The sequence below is a fragment of the Lactuca serriola genome, chromosome 5 (assembly GCF_051521515.1).
Source record: "Lactuca serriola cultivar US96UC23 chromosome 5, Lser_US96UC23_V15, whole genome shotgun sequence".
NCBI lineage: Eukaryota > Viridiplantae > Streptophyta > Magnoliopsida > Asterales > Asteraceae > Lactuca > Lactuca serriola.
In genome coordinates, this window is record NC_136412.1 from 319,518,787 (window position 1) to 319,540,501 (window position 21,715).

The 21,715-nt window shown below is 33.6% G+C and overlaps 1 protein-coding gene and 1 pseudogene across 4 annotated transcripts; both read right to left on the reverse strand.

Moving 5' to 3' along the window:
- Nucleotides 1-2,163: 2,163 nt before the first annotated feature.
- On the reverse strand, nucleotides 2,164-12,734 carry LOC145055050 (RNA-directed DNA polymerase (reverse transcriptase)). 4 transcript variants are annotated; one of them, XM_079003332.1, is made up of 3 exons: nucleotides 12,372-12,686; nucleotides 12,202-12,272; nucleotides 2,164-4,602 (listed from the first exon to the last, which is right to left on the reverse strand). In XM_079003332.1, coding segments are annotated over exons 2-3 (2,322 nt in total). In that variant the 5' UTR covers nucleotides 12,204-12,272; nucleotides 12,372-12,686; the 3' UTR covers nucleotides 2,164-2,282. The 4 variants fall into 4 exon arrangements, 2 of the variants coding, with proteins under 2 accessions (XP_078859458.1, XP_078859459.1); XR_013685070.1 differs by lacking the exon at nucleotides 2,164-4,602 and adding an exon at nucleotides 7,367-8,282 and having other exon boundaries at nucleotides 12,372-12,734; XR_013685069.1 differs by lacking the exon at nucleotides 2,164-4,602 and adding an exon at nucleotides 10,119-10,530 and having other exon boundaries at nucleotides 12,372-12,734.
- A 7,694-nt stretch (nucleotides 12,735-20,428) lies between these two features.
- Nucleotides 20,429-21,496, reverse strand: LOC145050882 (putative aldo-keto reductase 4; annotated as a pseudogene).
- Between the last annotated feature and the right edge of the window lie 219 nt (nucleotides 21,497-21,715).

Below are 21,715 nucleotides of genomic sequence, written 5' to 3' on the forward strand. Positions count from 1 at the left end.
ACTCCCACTGACACAGTACTTAAACAATTTTTCTCGGGGAGATTGTCTTTTACGGTTTTACAGTTTTACTCTTTACCTCGTGGTTTCATTACAAAATAAAATAACCGTTTTACTTTTATTTTATCTTTTTCTTATTTTTGCTTTTTATAATTATTTTATTCTTGTTTATCTAATTAACTCATTATACTTATAAAAATCAACTATATTTCTATTCTTTATTTTTATTTATCTTTCTATCTATATAAAATAATAACAAATTAAAAAAAATCAATTCTGCTACAAACACAAACATCAGGACTACGTCACCCTTAACTGATTCATGTTCTTCCCATTTAACATCCTCACCATATACATAGTGTTTGGGAACTTTTGTTGGAACTTTGCTTTACAAAAATTACAATGTGCGACTTATCTTATATTGGTGGAAGAAAAAACTTTCACCCACTTTATATGTTGTGTCATTCATTTAATCAAATGGATCAAGTAATCGGTTACTCATATTGGGTTTGAGTTGTGGTGTTGGACTAGCCTAATTAGACTTAAAATGGGCTAATATCAAGAGAATATTTTCGATCAAAAGATGGGCCTTGGGTTTGGACTCATTTGGGGTATTCTTGATTAATTAAATAATTTTTAATTACGAAATTAATTTTTATTATTTGTTTTTATTAAATTCGTAATTACTGAATGATAGGTTTTAACAGTTATTTTCGGTTTTGACAGTTTCTAACTGTCATAACTAATACCTATAAATACATGTTTTCATTCATCTGTGAGGGGTTACAGAAATCATTTTTACACCACAAAATTCTCTTTCAAATTCGTTCTTCCTGAAGACGAAGGGAACATAGAAATTTCGTCAGATTCAAGATCACTTCTTGGATTAATTGTTGTATCCTCTTGACAGGTCCATACCAGGGAAACTGCTGTCTTAAGACACTACAAAGCAGACCTCAATCTGTACACTTTCGTGATTATATTTTCTGTGTAATCATCATACAAGTATGTTTTCTATAAATTGATTCTTGTACATTATATATATATATATATATATATATATATATATATATATATATATATATATATATATATTTGAATTTTGTTGGTTTTATTTATAGTCATAACAACTCTAACTGTCATTTGGAGATTTACCATGATTAAATCAACACATAAGAGTTACACCGCAAAGATTTACGATGGTGGAGGTAGTAACACAAATTTAGGTTTAGGGTTCGTTGATTTTTAAAAGAGGGTTCGATTTTTTGGCAAAAATTATTTGTAAATATCGAGAATCAATCTTGTTTCTACTAAGGTTAGGGTTTATGTAATTTTTCAGTTTGGTGTGTATGTGACTTTTCTTATGTTTAATCTATATTTTAGTTGTTTAAAGGTGTTCATCCATTCGAACCCATATGCAACACATGTTGTATAAACTTCTTTCTATCTTTTTATTTTCATCCCTTCTAACCCATAATATTTGAATATTCATCCCTCTCATCTATCCAACCCACACATTTATTATTATTATTATTGAATTAAAACATTTACCAATTAAAAATAAATAAATAAAACTAAAACTTTAATTAAAAAAAACATAAAGAAAAAACACTAGAAACATTAATTACATACTAAAACGGTAATTAAAATCTGAAAATGAAATCTACAACTCACAACAATAAATTGCTCCTATTTCCTGTTGGCAATCATCACATTCAACGCCTCTCAATTCAAGTGGTCATGTGGCTGAAAAAAGAACTGTAAATCTTTTTCCATGAGCAAACGTAACTCCTCCTCCAAGAGTTTTAAGTCAATAATACCCCCCACAAAAGCAAATGCTGATATCGCCACTAACACTAGCAATCAATTTATTGTGCATCAAGATTCATAAACTCTACTGATGAGGTCTATCCTGCTGTTCATTTGAGTGTTGTTCATGTTCACCATTTTCTATTTGCTCACTTTGTGCTATCATATGATTTTTTTTAGAGGTAATAGTTTTTGGAATTATCGGAGCTACTGTGACTACTTTTGCCGTAGTGTCTGACTGCTGATCCAATTTAATATTATTCCTTTTTACAATGGATTAAAATTTGATGCTACAAAAACAAAATCAAATTAAAATTTCAACCATAGTTTGCTAAATATGCATTTCAATAACAGAAGAAGAAGAATATCAAGATTCTTTTATTCATTCCATGGAATTTTATCGAATCACAACCATTTCCATTTTAGATATTTTACTATTAAAAAAGTGAACAAATACAAGTCCATGAAATCCGGTATCAAATACACATCAAGCTCAAATAGTCAACATCTTGTAGCGTAAGTTCACCAACATACATCTCAGTAACATGATCCGAACACAACACAACACACATCCTATCAAAAACCCAACACTTCTCATCCAAATTCAAACCTCGATCCAACAACCGAATACGATACACAATCGTATCAAATCTCTCACAAAAATGCGCACCACATCGATACAAACCCTCATCAAATGCCAATCTTATCAACACCATACTCAAAACCCCATCCACGGGTTTCGGATCCACAAGATTCTTATCCCCCATCATCTTAATCTCCCTTTCACTAGGAAACCAAAACTCTTCACTTCCATCAACATCAAAAACCCTCAAATCTTTCGTGTAATGTCGAATAGCTTCTCGTTTACTTGATTCGTGTTTCTCAGCTAAAGTTAATAAACACGAAAATCGCAAGTGATAACTCACAATCGTTTTCACAAACTTGAAGTTTCTAGAACACGAATAGTAATTTAGCCATCTTTTTCCGATACCCGTGTACCATTTAATGATATCGATATCTTCAAGAACCGTGAGTAAAGTGATAGGTCTCGGGCGACCCATGTCATTCGTGAATCCCGCTAATTTTACGGATTTTTTTATCGATTTTTCGGGTGCATCGACTTTTATAAGAAGTTGGGTCAAATCTTTGACTGTTCTTTCGGTGTATTTTTCTTCTTCTTCTTGTTCTTGTTTCATTTTTATATCTAGTAACTTCTCTCGTGCTTTTATCGGGTTCAAATACTTGTCAACTTTTTCTTGAAAATTATCGTAAGATTGTATTAATTCTTCCGGAAGTTGGTCTCGGATTCTTTTTAAAGATAAAAAGTCTCCACCCGAGAGATTTCGATACACGGGTGCGCGTTCTTCTATTGAATTTAAAAACTCATCAACGGTTTCGCAGGCCCACGTGTCGAAAATTTCCCGAATTTGTTTTTCGATTTTGAAATCGAATTTGAATCCGTTGCTTGTTTTAAGTTTTTTATAGACATGTGTAAAGATTTTCATAGCAAGTTTTTTCCTATTTGTTTCTCTTCTGTTTTTAAGTTCTTGAAGTCTTACTTCTTTTTGTCTTAAGTACTTTTTTTTCGCCCTTATTGCCTTTTCCGACATTGGAGGATGCAAAACCGAGGGCGTTACTGCCCGAAGATCCATGCCCAAAAACGTAATTTCTTCAGACACCGCACTGTGAATGACGGTTTTACCCCTATCTATCTCTAAACACAAATTCTTGTCTAGAAATTGAACAACTTGATTCTTTAAATTCATGGTTAAGCCCTTTGATCCGGATGTGATTACAAGTATTTCATCTAAGTACCTAACAGCGTATATCTTTAAGGGTTTATGGAAAACATGATTACTTTCATCTTCTTCAATCAATCTAGATTCAGGGTTTTTTTTGTTGATATGAAGACGTAATTCTTGTAATCTTTGATCAAATGGGTTCAAGTAGATGTTAATCAAGATTGAATTCAACCCACATTCTTGAGGGAGCCCTTTTCCTAAATAACATCCACCCAAATCAAGGGAAATTACTTTTGATATGATCAACCTCTTGATTATATCAATGAACATCTCATCTTTGATTTTTTCTTCTATAATCAAGCATAGTTTGTTTGTGTTTTCTATACTGAATTCCGTTTTATTGTTGAATGAAACAGTAAACCACCAAGAGGGGTTTTCCACAGTGTTCTTTAGATAACGAATTGCAGTGTGTCTACCCATACCCACACGACCACCATAGCTAAAAGTTGCAAAACGATCATCATATATAACTTCTAAAACCATTCTAATGGATTCAATCAAGACCTTAAGTTTCAAGTTAGGAAGAGCGAGAGAAATTGGTTCACCTTTGTTTGCCATTTTGAGGATGCATGAGTCGAAATCGAATCTGTTTTGGCAGATCTCTTCAGACAGATCCGTGATTGAGAAGAAATTAGATGAGATTGAGTCGATAGAAGGTGGTGCATGTGAGTTTGGGCCGCCATGGATGAGGTTGTGGCAGGCTGTGAAGAGGACGGAGGGTGAAGAGATGATGTTTTGGAGAAGGTTGGAGAATTTGCCATGGTGGTATTGAGCGAGGACTAGGGTTGTGAGTTGGGGCTTTGTTAGGGGTTGTGTTGTGACGGAGTTTGGTTTTTCCGGTGGAGAGAGAGTGGCCGGAAGTGCTGAGAGGAACCTTGCCGGAGAAAGAAAAGGAGAGGGAAATATACGCAATGAAGCGGTGGTTCGCCGGAAATATAAAAGCATTGAACTGCGAGACCAATTTGTGCTAAACGTTCCTTTTCTCCGTGAAATCCTTCAAAACAAATGTAATGATTAGGAGATAATCCAGACGCAGATAACAGGTTAGGTCAGCGAAAACAACAATAGTTATCTCAGGCATTTCATCGAACACCTTCTGTGCATTTAAAATAACACATCACGCCACAAACTTGACACTTGACATTGCAAATTAGGTATTCAATTTAGTAAAAAGGAACAGTAGAACTTAAAAATCAAACAGTTTTCAGATATCTAAGCACACGTTACCAAAATTAATAAAAGCGGAAGTATATATTGAATCAAGGGTTCAAAACCTTACCATTCAGGATATCGGGGGATTTAGACGATATGTCTATGTTGCGAACTTCAGATGCAACGTATCAAACAATGACTCTAGCAACCGATGAAGAACTATCAAGTACGTTCCAGTTCTCTTCTCGCTTCAGCTCTGTTATGATGTGTTTCGATCGCAAGAGGAAAAAACTTGTTCAAATTGGTTCATAAAGGGGGAGAAAGTACAGACTTTTACTGAAGGAAGATGACCGCGATTGAAGAAGATGGCGTTCAGGGAAGAAGGCTGCTCCGGCGAAGAGGTGTGGCGTCCGGCCAGTGCACTGGAAGTACAAGGTTGGAACATATACGGGGATGGGGTTGACGGTGAAAAAAATGTAGGGCTACTTTTTATAAAATATTTAAATTATCATATAAAATTATGTTGAAATAAAAAAATCAAAAAACAAAAGGAAAAATAACTTAAAAAGGTAACGAAGTTTCAAAAATATAAAAAAAAATATTATTGTTTTATTTTTAGTACTCAAAATACCATTAAAGTATATTTTTTATACACAAAATACCAATAAAGTACACATATATTCAAATAAAACCTTATGGGTAACCTACAATAGCAGATAAAATGGTATTTTGTGTACAAAAAAAAAACAATGGTCTTTTTTGTATATTTTTGAAACTTCGTTAACTTTTTAAGTCATTTTCCCTTCTTTAAATGTAATGGAAATTTAGCTATTTTTTTTATAAAGAACCCTCCACTTCACTTCGGCCACTACTGTTCTTCATCGCCACCCTCCACCACCATGGCAAAACCCTTTTTCTTACTTTTCCTCCTAATCATCTGCCTACTTTCATCAACGCCGGAATCTCACCGCCACCTCCGTTTCTCAGCAAATCCCCATGGCTTCTCAAAACCCAAAACATTCTTGTTCAGCCGAAGTACACTTACGAGACACGATACTTTGATCAGACTCTTGATCATTTCAGCTTCAATGATCTTCCCAAGTTCTAACAACGTTATCCCATCAACTCCGATCACTGGGTGGGCCCAGGCCCTAATCGTTTGGGCCCAATCTTCCTTTATTGCTGCAACGAAGGCGACATCGAATGGTTCGCTGCCAACACCGGCTTCGTTTGGGAAGTCGCCCCTCGTTTTGGTGCCATGGTCATCTTCCCCGAAGTAAAAGCCCTAATCACTCTACTCTACATTAATTTCTTCACTTGCAGACCTTTAATAATACAATTTTATCAAAATCTGCGTGATTTGATCTAGCATCGATATTATGGTGAATCGATGCCATATGGAAGCCAGAAAGAGGCATACACGAACGCTTCTACTTTAGCCTATCTAACAGCCGAATAAGCACTTGCTGATTACGCTCTTCTCATCACCGATTTGAAGAGAAAATTGTGAGCCGAAACGTCACCTGTAATCTTGTTCGGCGGATCATACGGTGGAAGTAAGATCTTTTCCAACAATTTCAACAAAAATTAAACAATCTCATCAAACAAGCACTTGCTGATTACGCTCGTCTCATCCCATTTACCTAAAGTACCTAGTTACCACAATATTTTAGTTGAACAAATATGTATTTTGTTGGTATTCCGTGTACAAATAGTAACATTAATGATATTTTTTGTACTAAAAAAAACAACAATGGTATTTTTTGAACATTTGGAAACCGGGTAACCTACAATAGCCGGTAAAATGGTATTTTATGTACAAAAAAAAACAATGGTCTTTTTTGTACATTTTTTAAACTTCGTTACCTTTTTAAGTCATTTTCCCAAAACAAAACAAAGTAAAAAAGCAGCATAGTCATTTTAAGATTGTGAAAGTCATTAAAAAACACCATAAAAGTTAAAACCATTGGAACCTACTCAAAGGACAATTTATGTAATTTACTCTTCTATTTTAGGGAAAGATTTACTTTTGTGGTATGTTGTCTTTTTAAATCTTTTAGCTAAAAAGTTATTTGCGTGGGTCAGCATTTTCAAAGTTTTTAGTTTTTAGAAAATCCTATCAAGATGAATGTTTTTATCTAAGGGTTGTTGTTGTTGGATAGATTACATTTTAGGTTTAACTTATATGTTCAGGGTTTGAAAATTCCTTTTATCTTGTGTCTGCTGTCTGGTTTGTAATGGTACTAGGACGGTGTCAAGATTTTAAAATAAAGGGCTAAAATCATAAAAAAATATATTAAAATATATAACACAGATATATAAATTTATAATTAAAATACTAGCTCTTTGATACTAGTATTTCTTTTAGGTTATGAACCCTTATTATGCTTATTTTCTTAAATATTACCACTAACTAGACGCAATCGTAGGCAATGAATACCATTTCGTTTGAAAAAAAATCAATATACTTTTTTTGGTTATGGTTACTTTACATTTATAAGAAATCGATTATGATTAATAATATTATTAATTGTAACTTACAAAATATTTAGAATATGTAATAAAATTATGAATTACCTTGGCTTGAAGGTTTTGAGTGGAGAAACAACAATATGTCTCCAAATTAAATAACGAGGATTGAGATTTACAGAAAAATAATATATATTGTCTATGTAGTTAAATATAGACAACTAAATAGATAGGAGGGGCTGTGGCTTTATTATTTATTTCATATGGGCCTTATTAGTATGTTTCAAACAGAATTACAATTGGAATGCTACATTTATTGGATGAATTGGCCAGTTAGGGGAGGCGCAGCATCCGGCTGCCCTTACTGACTCTGTCACTGTCACTGAATGGTGCCACATATTCAACTTCATATTTGTTCTTTCAATGCTCTATTTCTAGGGAGCTTTTGGTTTTGTTCCATCGCTTATGGGATATTTCTAGCCCTCGTGCAACTCTTTTCATAACAAGTCCAAGTGGTTCTTTTCTTTGAACCTAAACTCGAAGGTGAAAGATTTTCCTAGAGGCAACTTTCTTCATGTTTTGGTGGCTACTATGGCGTTATCGAAACTCCATAGTTTATGGTTCTCATAATATGTTGAAATGTGAGCTTTTTGATAAAATTACTTCTCAGTCATTTCTTTGGATTAATAATAAGAGCAAGAGTTTTAAAATTAGTTAGGGGTGGTTACAAAACCCCATCCTTTCTATAACCTTTATGTAATTTTCTCTGTTTTGCTAGCTTCAGCTAGTGTATATAAGTTGTTATTTAAAAAAAAAAAATTAGAAAGTGAAAGTTGTAAAAGATTTATTTATCTAATGGTTCATGCAATTTTATCTTAGCCTTGCAAGTTTTAGTTGAAATAAAATAGGCATTAATATGATTTTGTTACATTTGATTATTAGTATAAATGTTGCCTCACAATAGTTATTTGACACCTCTCTCTCTCTCTCTCTCTCTCTCTCATCCATATGTGTTAATGTGAGCAGTTTGTTTCGGTATGCGCCTTTTCTATACTGTAACAATAAAAAAGATGTCAAAAAAAGTTAATTCCCAAATTTAGTTGAATGAAATCATATCTAGCAAAACATAAAGTAAGTCAAAAATATTTTTTTTTGGAAAAGTAATATCAAATGGTACATTGCAAAACACATATATCACATCACCAGAAAATTTGATACTCGTGAAACCTAGTTGATTTAGTATGAAACTTAATGTTTCATACATGATGGTCATGCATGTGTTTATTGTGAGAACCAAAAAGTTAGAAGGATTTGACTTTGAGAGAAGTTTTGACCAAAAGGGTAATTTGGTTATTTAGAGAAATTTCATGAATCGAGAAAATGTAACTTCATGAAATAAGTTAAGATAAGTTTAAGTCGCTTTTATGAGATGAGATAAAGGGCTTCAAGATAAGAAATGCAAGAGATTGTGCATTTAGGACATAAAAGATGAAATTGAAATTTTATGTTTTTTGGGCCAGTTTGTGACTTAATAGATTAAGACCCAGTCTGAAGTGACTTGATGGAGTTGTAGAGCTAATCCCCACCTTCGCCTTGATGTAAATATCATTGAAAATAGGTGTAAAATGAAAATATAATGAGAATATGAAATATAATGAGATTGGCTAATAGTATAAGGACTATTATTTTAATATATACATTACGAGGGATAAAAATTATAAGCTACTGTTCTTTATTTTGAATAACTAAACATCGCAGGATATGATAAAGGAATTTGAGAATATGATGGAATCAAATCGGTGTTTTTCCCTAAAAAGTAAAAACCCTATTTCGTTGTTATCTTTGGTTGGATGTCTTTTTCATGTTATTTTGATCTTTAGCATCTCTAACATTGTTTATATATATATATATATATATATATATATATATATATATATATATATATATATATATATATATATATATATATATATATATATATATATTGCAAATTTGTTGTTTCAGTTGACAAGCCACTCAAGATTACATTTAACGTTTAGCTTTCTGCTGCTTTTCTTTTTGCAAATAAAAGTTTCATAACTATTCTTACTCCCAATAAACAAAGCCAGTATCATGATCCAAACAAGAGAAACAATTATCCAAAAACAAATAAAGTTTGTGATAATAATACGTTCAATTCAAACAGTACAGAAAAAAATGATTCATAATGAAGGGGCAATAATATCATGGATTTACTTGAGCTATTAATTTTTTTTTTTGACAGGAACATGAATGTTGGTATCCTAATTGCAATAAGTCGATCGGATGATGGAATTGAAAAAAACAGAGTTGGAAAGGGAATATATAAAAAGTGATAAATCACAAAAAGATTATATTCACGAAACGATTTGTTAACGATTATATAGAGCTATAATTTTTATCAGGTTACCAAAAATAGGTAATTATTGATATGATTTTAGTAGATAAAGATGCAAATTCTTTAAATGTAAATTTATCTACTGATTTGTTAAGAGATTTTAATTTATCTATTTAATCTATGGATTTGTATGCAGATTTTTAGGAAAAGTAACAGTCATAGGTAGGATATTATTTAATCTTTTAATTACAAAATATATATCTTGTTTGAATTAACAATTACTTTCTTCATTAGATTAAATTCCTCATTAAATGGAGGTCAAAATTTATGATTATTAAACTGTTGATTTTATGGGATTTGATATAATCTATACTAGTTTATAACCCATGGGAACCACGATTACAAAATTAATTAAATTTTTATAATGAGAACTCAAAATTATTAATCAATTATTTTAAATAAATTATTAATTAAGTGATATTTTTTAGTTATATAAAATTATAATCGCTAATTTAAATAAATATGTGAAATAATATCACCTTATAATTTGTATTAATTTTATTTTAATTTTTATTCTAATGTTATTAATTTAATGTAATTATAGTGAGAAATTTAGATTTTAAAATTTAAAATTGAGAATTAATAGGTTGATAATTGACATGCTGTCACACCCCGACCAATGGCGGAAACGCCGGGGTTGCGACTTAAACGTTTGGATCATAGTCAACGACATATAATGATATAATAACAAAATTTATATTACATTCATCCGAAGTATGAATATGACAAAACACACTGTTTAATAGTCCAAAAGCGTTATACGCAGATTTCAGTTTCTTACAACATAAAAGAGACAAAAGGCTACTATAGAGCCAACAATTTATTTTCAACGTCAAACCTATCATACTCACACGTGGTGAGAGTTCTTCTGGCCACCTTGAACACCTAGAGACACATACATTTTGAAAATATGTCAACAATAATGTTGGTGAGCTTTATAGGTTTTCTTTTGACTCCGATGATTTTTATAATTCAAAATAATGTTTCCAAAGACCGGTAAATTATAAAGCATATTTTTCTATACAACCACTTTTTAAACAATAAATACTAGTTATTTTCATGACAATTTTTATTCTCTGGATCTTGTCCGTTACGAAAAATTATGTCGTAAGGAGAACTATATAACGTCCTATCACTCGACACTCTCGGTCCCAAATTGGGAGAATTGACTCAATCTAGATCTATACATCTTCGAGTAAAAATCTTCAATATATTAATTTGCCCATAACCGACACTATTCGTCGCTCCTCCACAAATCGCATAAGCGCAATAAACAAGCCACACAGGCACAATACAAATAAATATAGAGGAATCGAGATTGTTACTAACGTTTAAAAGTAGTCGTATAGTAACGAAGAAAGAAACACTTGACGCCTGTTGCCTCGTCAGACGAAGTTGTAGCTAGCAACCACAGACGGAAAATAACCATTCGTATAAATCTTTCCATAAGAATTAGATCTACACCAAAGTTCTTTATTATAAATCTATGCCGTGTACATAGACCTACAGTATATGATTCCTCCTGGATTAACGGTTATAGAGCTAGGTGTCGATTCCAAGATCGGATCCTTACAAGGGAAAAACACACCATCAACAAACTCTCTCCTCCACCCCTTTCGATACATTCCTCCCACAAGCACACACGAGATACACAATCCGCGAAAATACATGACAATAAAAATCCGCCGCTTCCAATGATCGCCAACGCGAATCTTTATTTATGATTTTATTTTTATCTAGTGCATTTAGTTAAATATTAAATTTAACTTAGCTTTCAAATAAAGAGACAGTATTTACTCAAAAATTTCAATCTACCAACCGATAGGAAAGACGTTCCTTTAGCGTAGTTGAATACTTCATACGTGTCAGTGTTATGTCGGTTCACCGGTCGTTGCTTTAATCGAATATTTTTGTATTTTTAATATTTACTTAATGTTGAAACGTATTATTTTCGTTTGTAAGTAAACTTTAGTCTTAAAAATACAAACACATTATTTATCAACAAGATTTTGTATTATAACATAATATATAACTACTTGTGGTTTATTCTCATACTCTTGATATCATTTTATAATTCATTTGTATATTTTTATTTTATCATCTCGTTTAAATCTTTACTATCAATACTTGATGAAAAATAAGCTTAATGCCCTAATATACACAAGTCATATGGTTATACCTATCATGACAAGTTAAACATGTTCATTTATCAAAATTTTGACATATGTTCTTAACGATACTCTTATTTGTCTCGACAAATAATATAACACTAGATTACTTTTATCTAACTTTTGTTTACACAAGTGCTTGTAAATAAGTCTAACATTTTATAAAAATTTTGTGTATAACCATTACTAACCACCACCTTTATTACAACGTCATTTGTAAAAAAATAGTATATGTAATAAACATTGACGCTAACAATTTTTGCATCTAGTACTAACTGTTTATGCATGTAACATATAAACTTTTTGCCATTTTATTATATCAAAATACTCAAGTATGTGTCTCCCCCCAAATAAGTAAAAATGTAAAAACGGGGCCATAAAGACTCACATTTGCAGCGTGATTCTCGAGTTTAGACGGGAGGATTCGGTGAGGTTTGTGCTTCGTTCAAGACCCGATACCTTCACCGACAATAAACGAATCTAGTTTTAGATTATTGAGCTTGACTAAGGTGTTCAAAACAGCAAGTATTTCAGATTTTTAAGGTGAAATAAACTCACCCAAAACAGCCACAAAAGCTGTCGACGGAAATGGGGTTGTCGGGGGTGTTTCCGGCAGCTTTCTCACCCCTTTTCGTTCCTATTTTTGCAGCAGCTTTTGACAGCAACAAGATCGATCCAGGGAGGGTGTTTGGCTGTCTCGAAGGTTGGTTAATCAGTGGAGAATTTCGAGAGGCTGCTGCCTCTTTTCTTACCGGTAAACTAGCCAATAAACACCTCCGGTGGAGGTGTTCCTTGGTGAACTCCGAACACAAGAGGGGAAGTAGAGAGGAAAGAAGTTTGAGGCTGAATTTTTCTGGGTTAAAGGTCCCTAATAGTGCTCTTTTTATACACTTCTCAAAGCTATCCACTTTCCTGCTTTCCTTTAATGTATACTTTTGTCCATTTATTGAAGTAACTCTACTCTCTAATAAGGGCTTGGGGTTTTGCATGGATGGATGACTTGTGAGGGAAAGAGGACACGTGAGATAGATGGATAAGGAGTGTTAGTCATTTAAGGTGATCCACTTGTCCATGTTTTCATCATTATTGTACTTCTTTGGTTACTCATAAAAGTTAAGCTATTTCACCTCATCTTCCTTTGTACTTTTAATTAAATCTTGAAAGCAACCCAATTTAATGTATGGTACTTGCTACATGTAGAAAAGGTGGGATTTGGTGGGTGACATAACATTAACCACGTGAGAGAGAGAAAAGTAGAGTCCTAGGTGTTGACTTTGGCCTTTAATTCTTATGGCTAGTAATATGTTGCAAATAGTGTCATACTAACCCTTACATGAGGTGTATTATGTCAATAATGAACTTCTTGGGTATGGATGAGGAAGTTTTGGAGATTTCCTAACCATATACACACTTATGTATATTTCATGCTCCATATATTTTGTTACACTCTTGTCATAAAAATAATAAGGTTCACCTATTATTACTTAACATAATTGCATGGACTTAGGTATTTTTTTTTTTAAATAATACCCTTCTACTATATGAACTTAACCATATACATATCTTATTGATTTTATTAGCATATAACTAGTCGCAATCTAATAATGATCTATATTAAACGATTCTTAATAAAAAAAAATATATACTTATTTTTTTTAAGAACGTTGTACATTAAGTCCTGCAGCAAAATTAGTTATGGTCGTCATTCGACGGACATCGACCTAATTTTTTTGATTGTTACACATGCATTAATTAGAAAGCCTAATAGGGTGACAAATGATAAAAGAAGAATAAAATATGCATGAATTAGGAGGTTTAATAGGATGACACATGTCAAAAGGTGATTAAAACTATTCTTTTATTAGAATAAAGATTATGAAAATTGAACGGGTATTAAAGGTAACAACATAAGTTACCTTTAGACATGGTAACGATTGATGGAAAAAAGAGTTTTTTATCAAAACTTTTGTAGGTGATGTCACAAAGTGAACTAATGGTAGAAAATATGTGATCAAATTACAATCAATGTCCTTGAATATTTAAGATGATGTCATACGGTTTCTTTTTTAATAATATTTAAAGATAAAAACACAATCAATTGAGTTATCGTCAATCGCTAATAACAATAACAAAACAGTCTAATATAAAAAAATTAAACAGAAATTGAGTTATCGAAAAATTTTGATTTCAACACGAAAAATATAAAACACAAACATTTTCCAATAATCTTTTAAGAAGAAAGAAGAAGCAAGAAGTTTGTGTCAAAAAAAATACTACCCCTAGTGTAACATCCCAATTTTCAAGATAATAAATATGAAAATATAATTATCCGAACATCTCCCAAGATCAATTCTAAAACTTAACTGTTGATTAAAACTATTGCAGAAGCAAATAAAATAAAATATAGTCTTCAACCGAAGAATTTTGGGTGTTACGTCTTTCAGTAACTCTTTTTTCGTCTTGTTGATCAATCCTTCTCCCTAGCCTTCTTACTGTCACTTGTTTAATAGTTTCATGGGTTGCGTACATTTAAAGTTTCTAAAAGGGTAAACCTAGGGCCTAGTGAGCTCGTGTTGCACATGCATGTCCATCACTTAAAAAAACAAATATTTTTATCATATACATTCAATAATCATATAACAAAACATATCACCCGATGACATAATTTAGGGGAACAATTAATTATCTAGAGAATGAACAAAATGTTCATTTCCCTTCTCCTTGAGACAACTCATCATCCATTTTACTCAAGTATTTTAAATATCCAAGGAAATGAGTATAATTCTCAATTCTCATCTTTGCCGATCACACACATCCGTCATGCTCACGGCGATTAAACACCCCACATGTTCCCACTAAACATGCCACTCAAAAAACATACAGTAGATAACAAGTCCAAAATAACATTTGCACGCAACCATACTTATCATAAAACATACTGTCAATAAATAAATAAAATCCACATAATAAGCGCATGATAAATATTTATGTGCGAGCAACCACAGAAAACGAAAAAACTTACCTTGCAACTGATAAGTCTTAGGGTAAATTACACCGTTGGTCCCTCGTGCACATGCCAGAAAGCGTGTTTAGTCCCTATTTCCAAAATTTAACCCGGGCAGTCCCTCGTTGTTATTTATCTTGCACGGTTAGTCCTTATGCACGTTAACCGTTAAATTCTTCCGTTTAAACTCCCCATGTTCCTTGCACGCTGGGGCATTTTCGTCTTTTCACGGTTTGTATACATGAACCATTATGGCACGACTTCGATAACCGATCATTTCTCATTTCATCGTACGTCGACCCTTAGCATTGCACAAGAAAACCCTAGTTTTCTACGATGGTGAACTGGAGGATTAGGCAATAATGGGAGGAATACGATCTCCAAAGCTCATACGGTAAAATTTTCTACATACTCAGTTGATCATCCATTATACGTTCCTACAAGGTAAAAAATTTTAATTTTTAATTTTTTATGTTTTGGGTTCGCACCTGAGAATCCATCTATGTTCTCGATACGATTGAACTATGGTGGAGTTTTTACGAAGTTTCCAGGCCGCAAATACATAAAGGGGAAGATGAAATATACTGATGGCATTGATAGTGACTTGTTCTCGGTGCATGATATGGATGAGATAATGGAATTGCTTGATTGTGTGGAACCAGGTAAAAGTATTTACTACCATTTCAAATGACCAACTTGGGATTTAGATTTTGGATTGTATGCTTTGGGTTGTGACGAAGATATAAACCACTTTAGGTCATACATTTATGAACACAAGGTGATACAAGTGTATACAGAGTTTTGGGAAACCAAGCTGCATACGTTTCAAATGCCCCCAAACCCTGTAAAGATAAAGATACACGAAATTCTTGAGTCCTTTTGTCGTAAAAGGTTGTTATGGACATAGTCAAATTCAGGGGATGGTCCTAGTGAAGAAGCCCCTGTTTTTTAGAATTTAGAAACTATGGACCAACCCCCTAGTACATTACCTGAAACAACCTTGGAACAACCCCCTGTTACATTGAGTGAAACAGTTGAGTCAACCCCTGCCTATATACCAAGAATTGAAAGCCCTTTGACTGAACCAATGATGGGAAGCACATGTCCTAATGTTGATGGTTGGGATGATACATTTGAATGGTGTGAACCTTTTAGTGGGACTCTTATGGAACTAGATGAACCAAATAGTGAAAAAGCAGGTGAAGACAGACAAGCTAGTAAAGACAGTCATGATAGTGAAGACAATGAAGATAGTGAAGACAGTCAAGATAGTGATTACATAGTTGATGAATATAATTTGTTAGATGATCCAAAGGTTGATATGAAGAACTTTCACCCCAACATTGACAAAGAGGTGGAGTGGGTTGGAAGTTTTCCTGATGATCGAGATAAAGCAGTAGAAGGTGATGAAGAATTAGAGGTTATAGACACTGAAGAATTAGTATCTGCATCTTCATCAGATGAAGGTGAAGCTAGTAAAAAAAGGAATAAGATAAGAGATTTACAAAGAGCACATAAGAATGAAACAGTTGTTGTCAAAGATCCATTTTACATCCACCAGACTTTTAGCACAACCAAGGAAGTTAAACAACAAATTTATCTTCATTCCATACAAAGTAGAAGGGAGTTAGACGTCGTCAAGAATAACAAAAACAGGATTAGAGTGGTTTGTAAAGGGTTTATACCAAACCTTGGGATATTAGAAACAGGCGAGACCATCAAAAGTAATGACAAAGTGGGACCAATTCAAAAGAAAAAGAAAGTCAAAGATGGTTCTATTCATAAATGCACATGGGTCCTATTAGTGAGTAAGTGGAAAAAAGACATTAATTGGACTGTTAAGACCTATGAAAAGCAACATACATGTCTTCAAACAAGGAAAATTAGGGCATGCAACTACAAGTTTCTCTCTGAACAGATTATTGACACAATGGAGTCAAACCCATAAATACCACTTAGAGCATTACGTGAGATGCCTGGGAAGAAATACCAAGTTGGATTGTCAGACATGAAAGTTCATAGGGCGAAAAAGAAAGCCCTGGAATTAATTAAGGGAGATTTTGATGCTCAGTACTCGTGTTTAAAAGACTACTTACATGAGGTGCAGAGTAGAAATCCAAACACCACAGTCAAACTTCAAGTGCAAAGTGAACCATGTTATGCATCTGAGACCAGGGTATTTGAACGAGTATACATTTGTCTTGGTCCACTGAAAATTGGATTTGCAGCAGGGAAAAGAGATTTACTAGGGCTTGATGGTGCATTCATGAAGGGTCCATACCATGGTATGATCCTGACAACAGTGGTATGTGCATAATCATATTTTAGTATTTCATTAATGTTTGACCATAGTTAGTTGTTTGCTTATTACTATGTTTGACATGATAATTCAGGGTTTAGATGGGAACAATTGCACATATCCTTTGGCATATGTAGTTGTTGAAGCAGAGAACTTTAATTCATGGACCTAGTTTTTAACTAACTTAGGAGATGATCTTGGTTTGTATGCAAACTCCAACTTCACTTTCATATCTGACAGATAGAAGGTAAACAAAGTTCTCCATTCATTTTCACCTGCATGTTTTACAATTCAACAAGCAATGTAAGTCCCCAAAATGCCTGTGTATCAATCAGATCCGTTTGATGGTGCGGAATCTCAATCAAACGGATGATGTCAGATCAAATAGAAGAGAAGGAGAAGAAGAAGATGATGAATCTTGTATTATTTGATGATTAGAATGTAGATCCAAATACAAGATTCACACATAACACACACTCTTTTCTCTCTCTCTCTAGGCCGTACACTCCCTTTTCTGTTCATCACTCTACTCCTCACCCCTTACACCTATATTTATACATAAGAAACATAGGCTTGGTGAACATGGGCCGTGAATGGGTTTATGGTCGTAAACTTGTTTACGGCCATAAACACAACCGTAAACACGTATACGACCGTAAACACCAAGCAGTTTACGGTCCAAGCACTACTAGAAAAACAGCCTTTTACGACGCTCATTGCGCGTCGTAAAAGGCTCAGACGACGCGCAAATGCGTGTCAAGGAAGGCCCTGTCATAAAGAGAGACGACGCGCATTTACGACGCTCATTTACGACGCGCAATTACGACGCGCGTTTACGACACGCAATGCGTATCAAGGAAGGCCCTGCCATAAAGGAAGACGGCACGCATTCGCGTGTCGTAACCTTACAACGCGCGTGTTAATGACACACAATGCGTATCAAGAAAGCCCATGTCAAGAAAGGCCATGTCATAAATGAAGACGACACACATTTTTGCGTATCGTAAATTTAAATGTTTAAAAAAAATAAATTTATATATTTATTAATTTTAAATTAAATTTGCATTTAATTTCTCATAATAGAAATAAAATACCATAATAGAAATAAAATACAATCCATTGCATAATATAAAATAAAATTTCATACTCAAAAAATAAAATAAATTGCACAAATTATAATGTCATACAAAGAATCATTCAAATGTTAAACAAAAATAATACATTGCTAACATGGGTTATACATTCCTATAAAACTAACAAATAATCATACAACTCTGTTTGTTACTGGAAAGGAATGTCAAACATGATTACAAGTCTCCCTTAATCTTGATTACTCACCTGCTTAAGTAGAATGTTGTTGTTGAGAAGGTTACCTAGCAACAGAGAAAAACACAACACCTCTCCCACAATCACAACATCATTTACAGAGAAAGGGTTGTCAATTACTTTCATTAAGACTTTCATTCAATCACAAAAATATTAAATAAAAGGGTGAAAAAGTAACTTACTTTTGATAAGTTGATCTCCCTTAGAGCAAACACAGCTAAAGCATTGAACAAGACCCTATTTCAAAATTTTATAAATACACAAATCATGATACCTGATATTGGAATACACACTTTGAGACATGAATTAATACGATTAGATTAACCTGGATACATAGGAAGTAAAGATGGATGGTGCCAGAACTCCGGGGGCATTAGGTTGGTTCCTTCCCACTCGCACACACCAAGCCAGAACTCCACTTAATCCAGCACCAAAATAAGCCTGCATTCAGAAAGCTGCAGGGGTGAGTCACAATTCAAGAATCTGTTAAAATTTGAGGAATAACATGTTCAACCAAAACAATATTAGAAAACAGGGTTAAATGTGAAACATAGCAATGTAATAATTATCAAGGTGCTGGAATACTTGAAATCTAGATTATTTGCTTGTTTGTACATCCAGACGATTTTATCACGAACATAAGTCATGTTATCAACTTTCTGAAGAAGTATACCAAGACATTTGTATAAGACAGTTGTTGTAAGGCAATATTGTTGTAAGACACAATTTTTGTAAGGCAAAACAAGAAAAGGGATAACATATAGCACGACAAGCATTACTCCAGAAAGCCCAAACAACAATTGGAATATACGAACATTTAATGGTTGAAATTTAAATAGTGATTATCTTGAAAATACTATTAACTAATATCTGATTCAATTTCCCTCCCTGTTAATATATGATTCAAATTCACTGGTTCAATCTAATTTCAGTGATTGTAGGGTTGTTATAAAGTAAGCCTGGAAATTTAAAAAATAAGTGACATGAACTCCCAAAATTTTATTGGTTCCATATTCGTTATAAAGTAAGCCTGGAAATTTAAAAAATAATAAAAACTCCATATATTATATTGTCTCAAGTAAAATTGAAAAGGTTTATTTAAATTACCTCTCCTGCAGCTCTCTTTGAGGCAGATCCATCTGAAGCTACAACTCTTTCAGCACATACATGAGCATGTGCAACATTCTCAACATATGTGAAATCATACATGTTTGTTCCATCCCCTATAATAAACTGGTAATCCAAAAATCAACCAAAGAATGTAAAAATTAAAATCAGTTTCAATTAAATAGAGACTCATTAAAAACTTATATAATCGAATTTCAGATTACCTTTGATTTCCCTGCCCTTGCTGCAGCTAAAGATGTAACAAGCAACTTATCACCAGGGCCAAAATATTATTGGATAGTCAGCCTTTGAATATTATTAGTGGTGTTGTAGATGAGATCTTGACACTTTCCCCAATCCACCAGGCCACCACGAAAGAAAAGATTAAGAGAGTGGAAACAAAGTTGAATTAGAAAATACGAAAAAAATATCAAAAAGTGGAAAAACAAAGAGAAAAGGGGGGATCTTTATTTAAGAACAATCCATTTCATGTTACTTGCTTTGCTTGAAGTTAAAGTAGGACTGTGAAGGACAAACTCGTCCGTTTGGGGATCAAATGTTGCAGTTGTTTCAAGACCTTGAACATTGGATCAATGACCAAGTTATGTTTGTGCATAAAAACCAATAATTTGCATTTTTTGGGCCAATGGAAACCATTTCTGTTTTTGTTCCTCAGTGCCTTGTCCTTCTATGGCCGGGATGAACAATCCCTAGGAAATCATAGAGCACAATCTTTTTGTTAATCATTGAAGATAAAAGTAATCAACTGTATAGTTTCAGAAGGGACATAGATCCATTCCATTGTATGTGCAAAGTTATCACTTGTGGTTGATAAGAAAATGAAAATCTCCAAACAAACATCCATAAGCATGTTCATAACTAAGACTTGGGAGTTGGGAAGGACAAGAAATTACCCAGTGAAGATTCAAGTTCATCCATGTCTTGTGGTGTTAGTTTCACAGATAAAGCTCCAATGTTTTGCTGAAGGTTTTCAATTTTAGTGGTTCCTGGTATGGGCACAACATCTTTCCCCTGGTGGTGAACCCACGCCAATGCTAGTTGTGATGGAGTGCACCCTTTCTTTACTGCAATCGCACTAACTCGTTCGTACAACATTTTATTATTCTCAAGATTCTCAGGTAGGAACCTTGGTAGATTCTACAAAAAGAGCAAGTATATATATAAACACAAGCTCAAACTCAGTTTAATGATTTTATATTATAATTGATAAAGAATCTGATTCAATTTGTTTTATGCAGACCTGACGAAAATCGCCCTCTGCCAAATTCTCAGCCATCTTCGGACCCAATGAAAGAAATCCACGTCCTAGAGGATTGTACACCACAATTCCAATGCCAAGTTCTCTGATAAAAAGCAGGGATACAAATTTGAATCCTTTTATTAGTTTATCAATTCATGATCAAAATGATTATATATAGTGTTTGAAATATTATATTATTTAGCCTTTAAACTAAAAAAAAAAGTCGCATAATGATAACCTGCAAGTAGGAACAATTTCATCTTCCACATCCCTGGACCATAAAGACCACTCTAGTTGAACAGCAGTTATCGGGTGCACAGCATGGGCTCTTCTAATGGTTGAAGCCGAAGCTTCTGATAATCCTACGTATTTTATCTTCCCTTCTTCCACTAGTTAATTTCTTCATTTCTCCCATCTTTCAAGAAAAGAAATTAACCAATCTCAGATGCTAAGTAGGAAATAGAAACATGAAATGAATAATCTGAAATCAAACATACCGTGATTTCAATGGGCACACGAGTGTCAATTCGGTGCTGATAATATAGATCAATCGATCTCATCCGTTTACCTTCAATCACCAAAAAAGATTCATGGAAAACATTAAATCTAAGAAAGAATACGACCTGTGAGGTTCAAGAAAACCCCATCCGTTTACCTTCAATCACCAAAGACCACCACTTCTTCATTCTTCTTCCTTCGATCTGTCCAAACCCCAAAGGTCCTCCCCTTCGTTCTCAATGACCACTGGAGATGGAGTAGCATCCGGCGAGACCAAGAGGCTCCCACTGTTTTCATCGATCAGACCTCCACCCAAACCTTTCCTCACTCCATTTATTTCATCGAAATCAGACAAGAACTCGACTTGTTTACCCCGATTTCTACCGATGACGGAGTCTAAGAAGTCA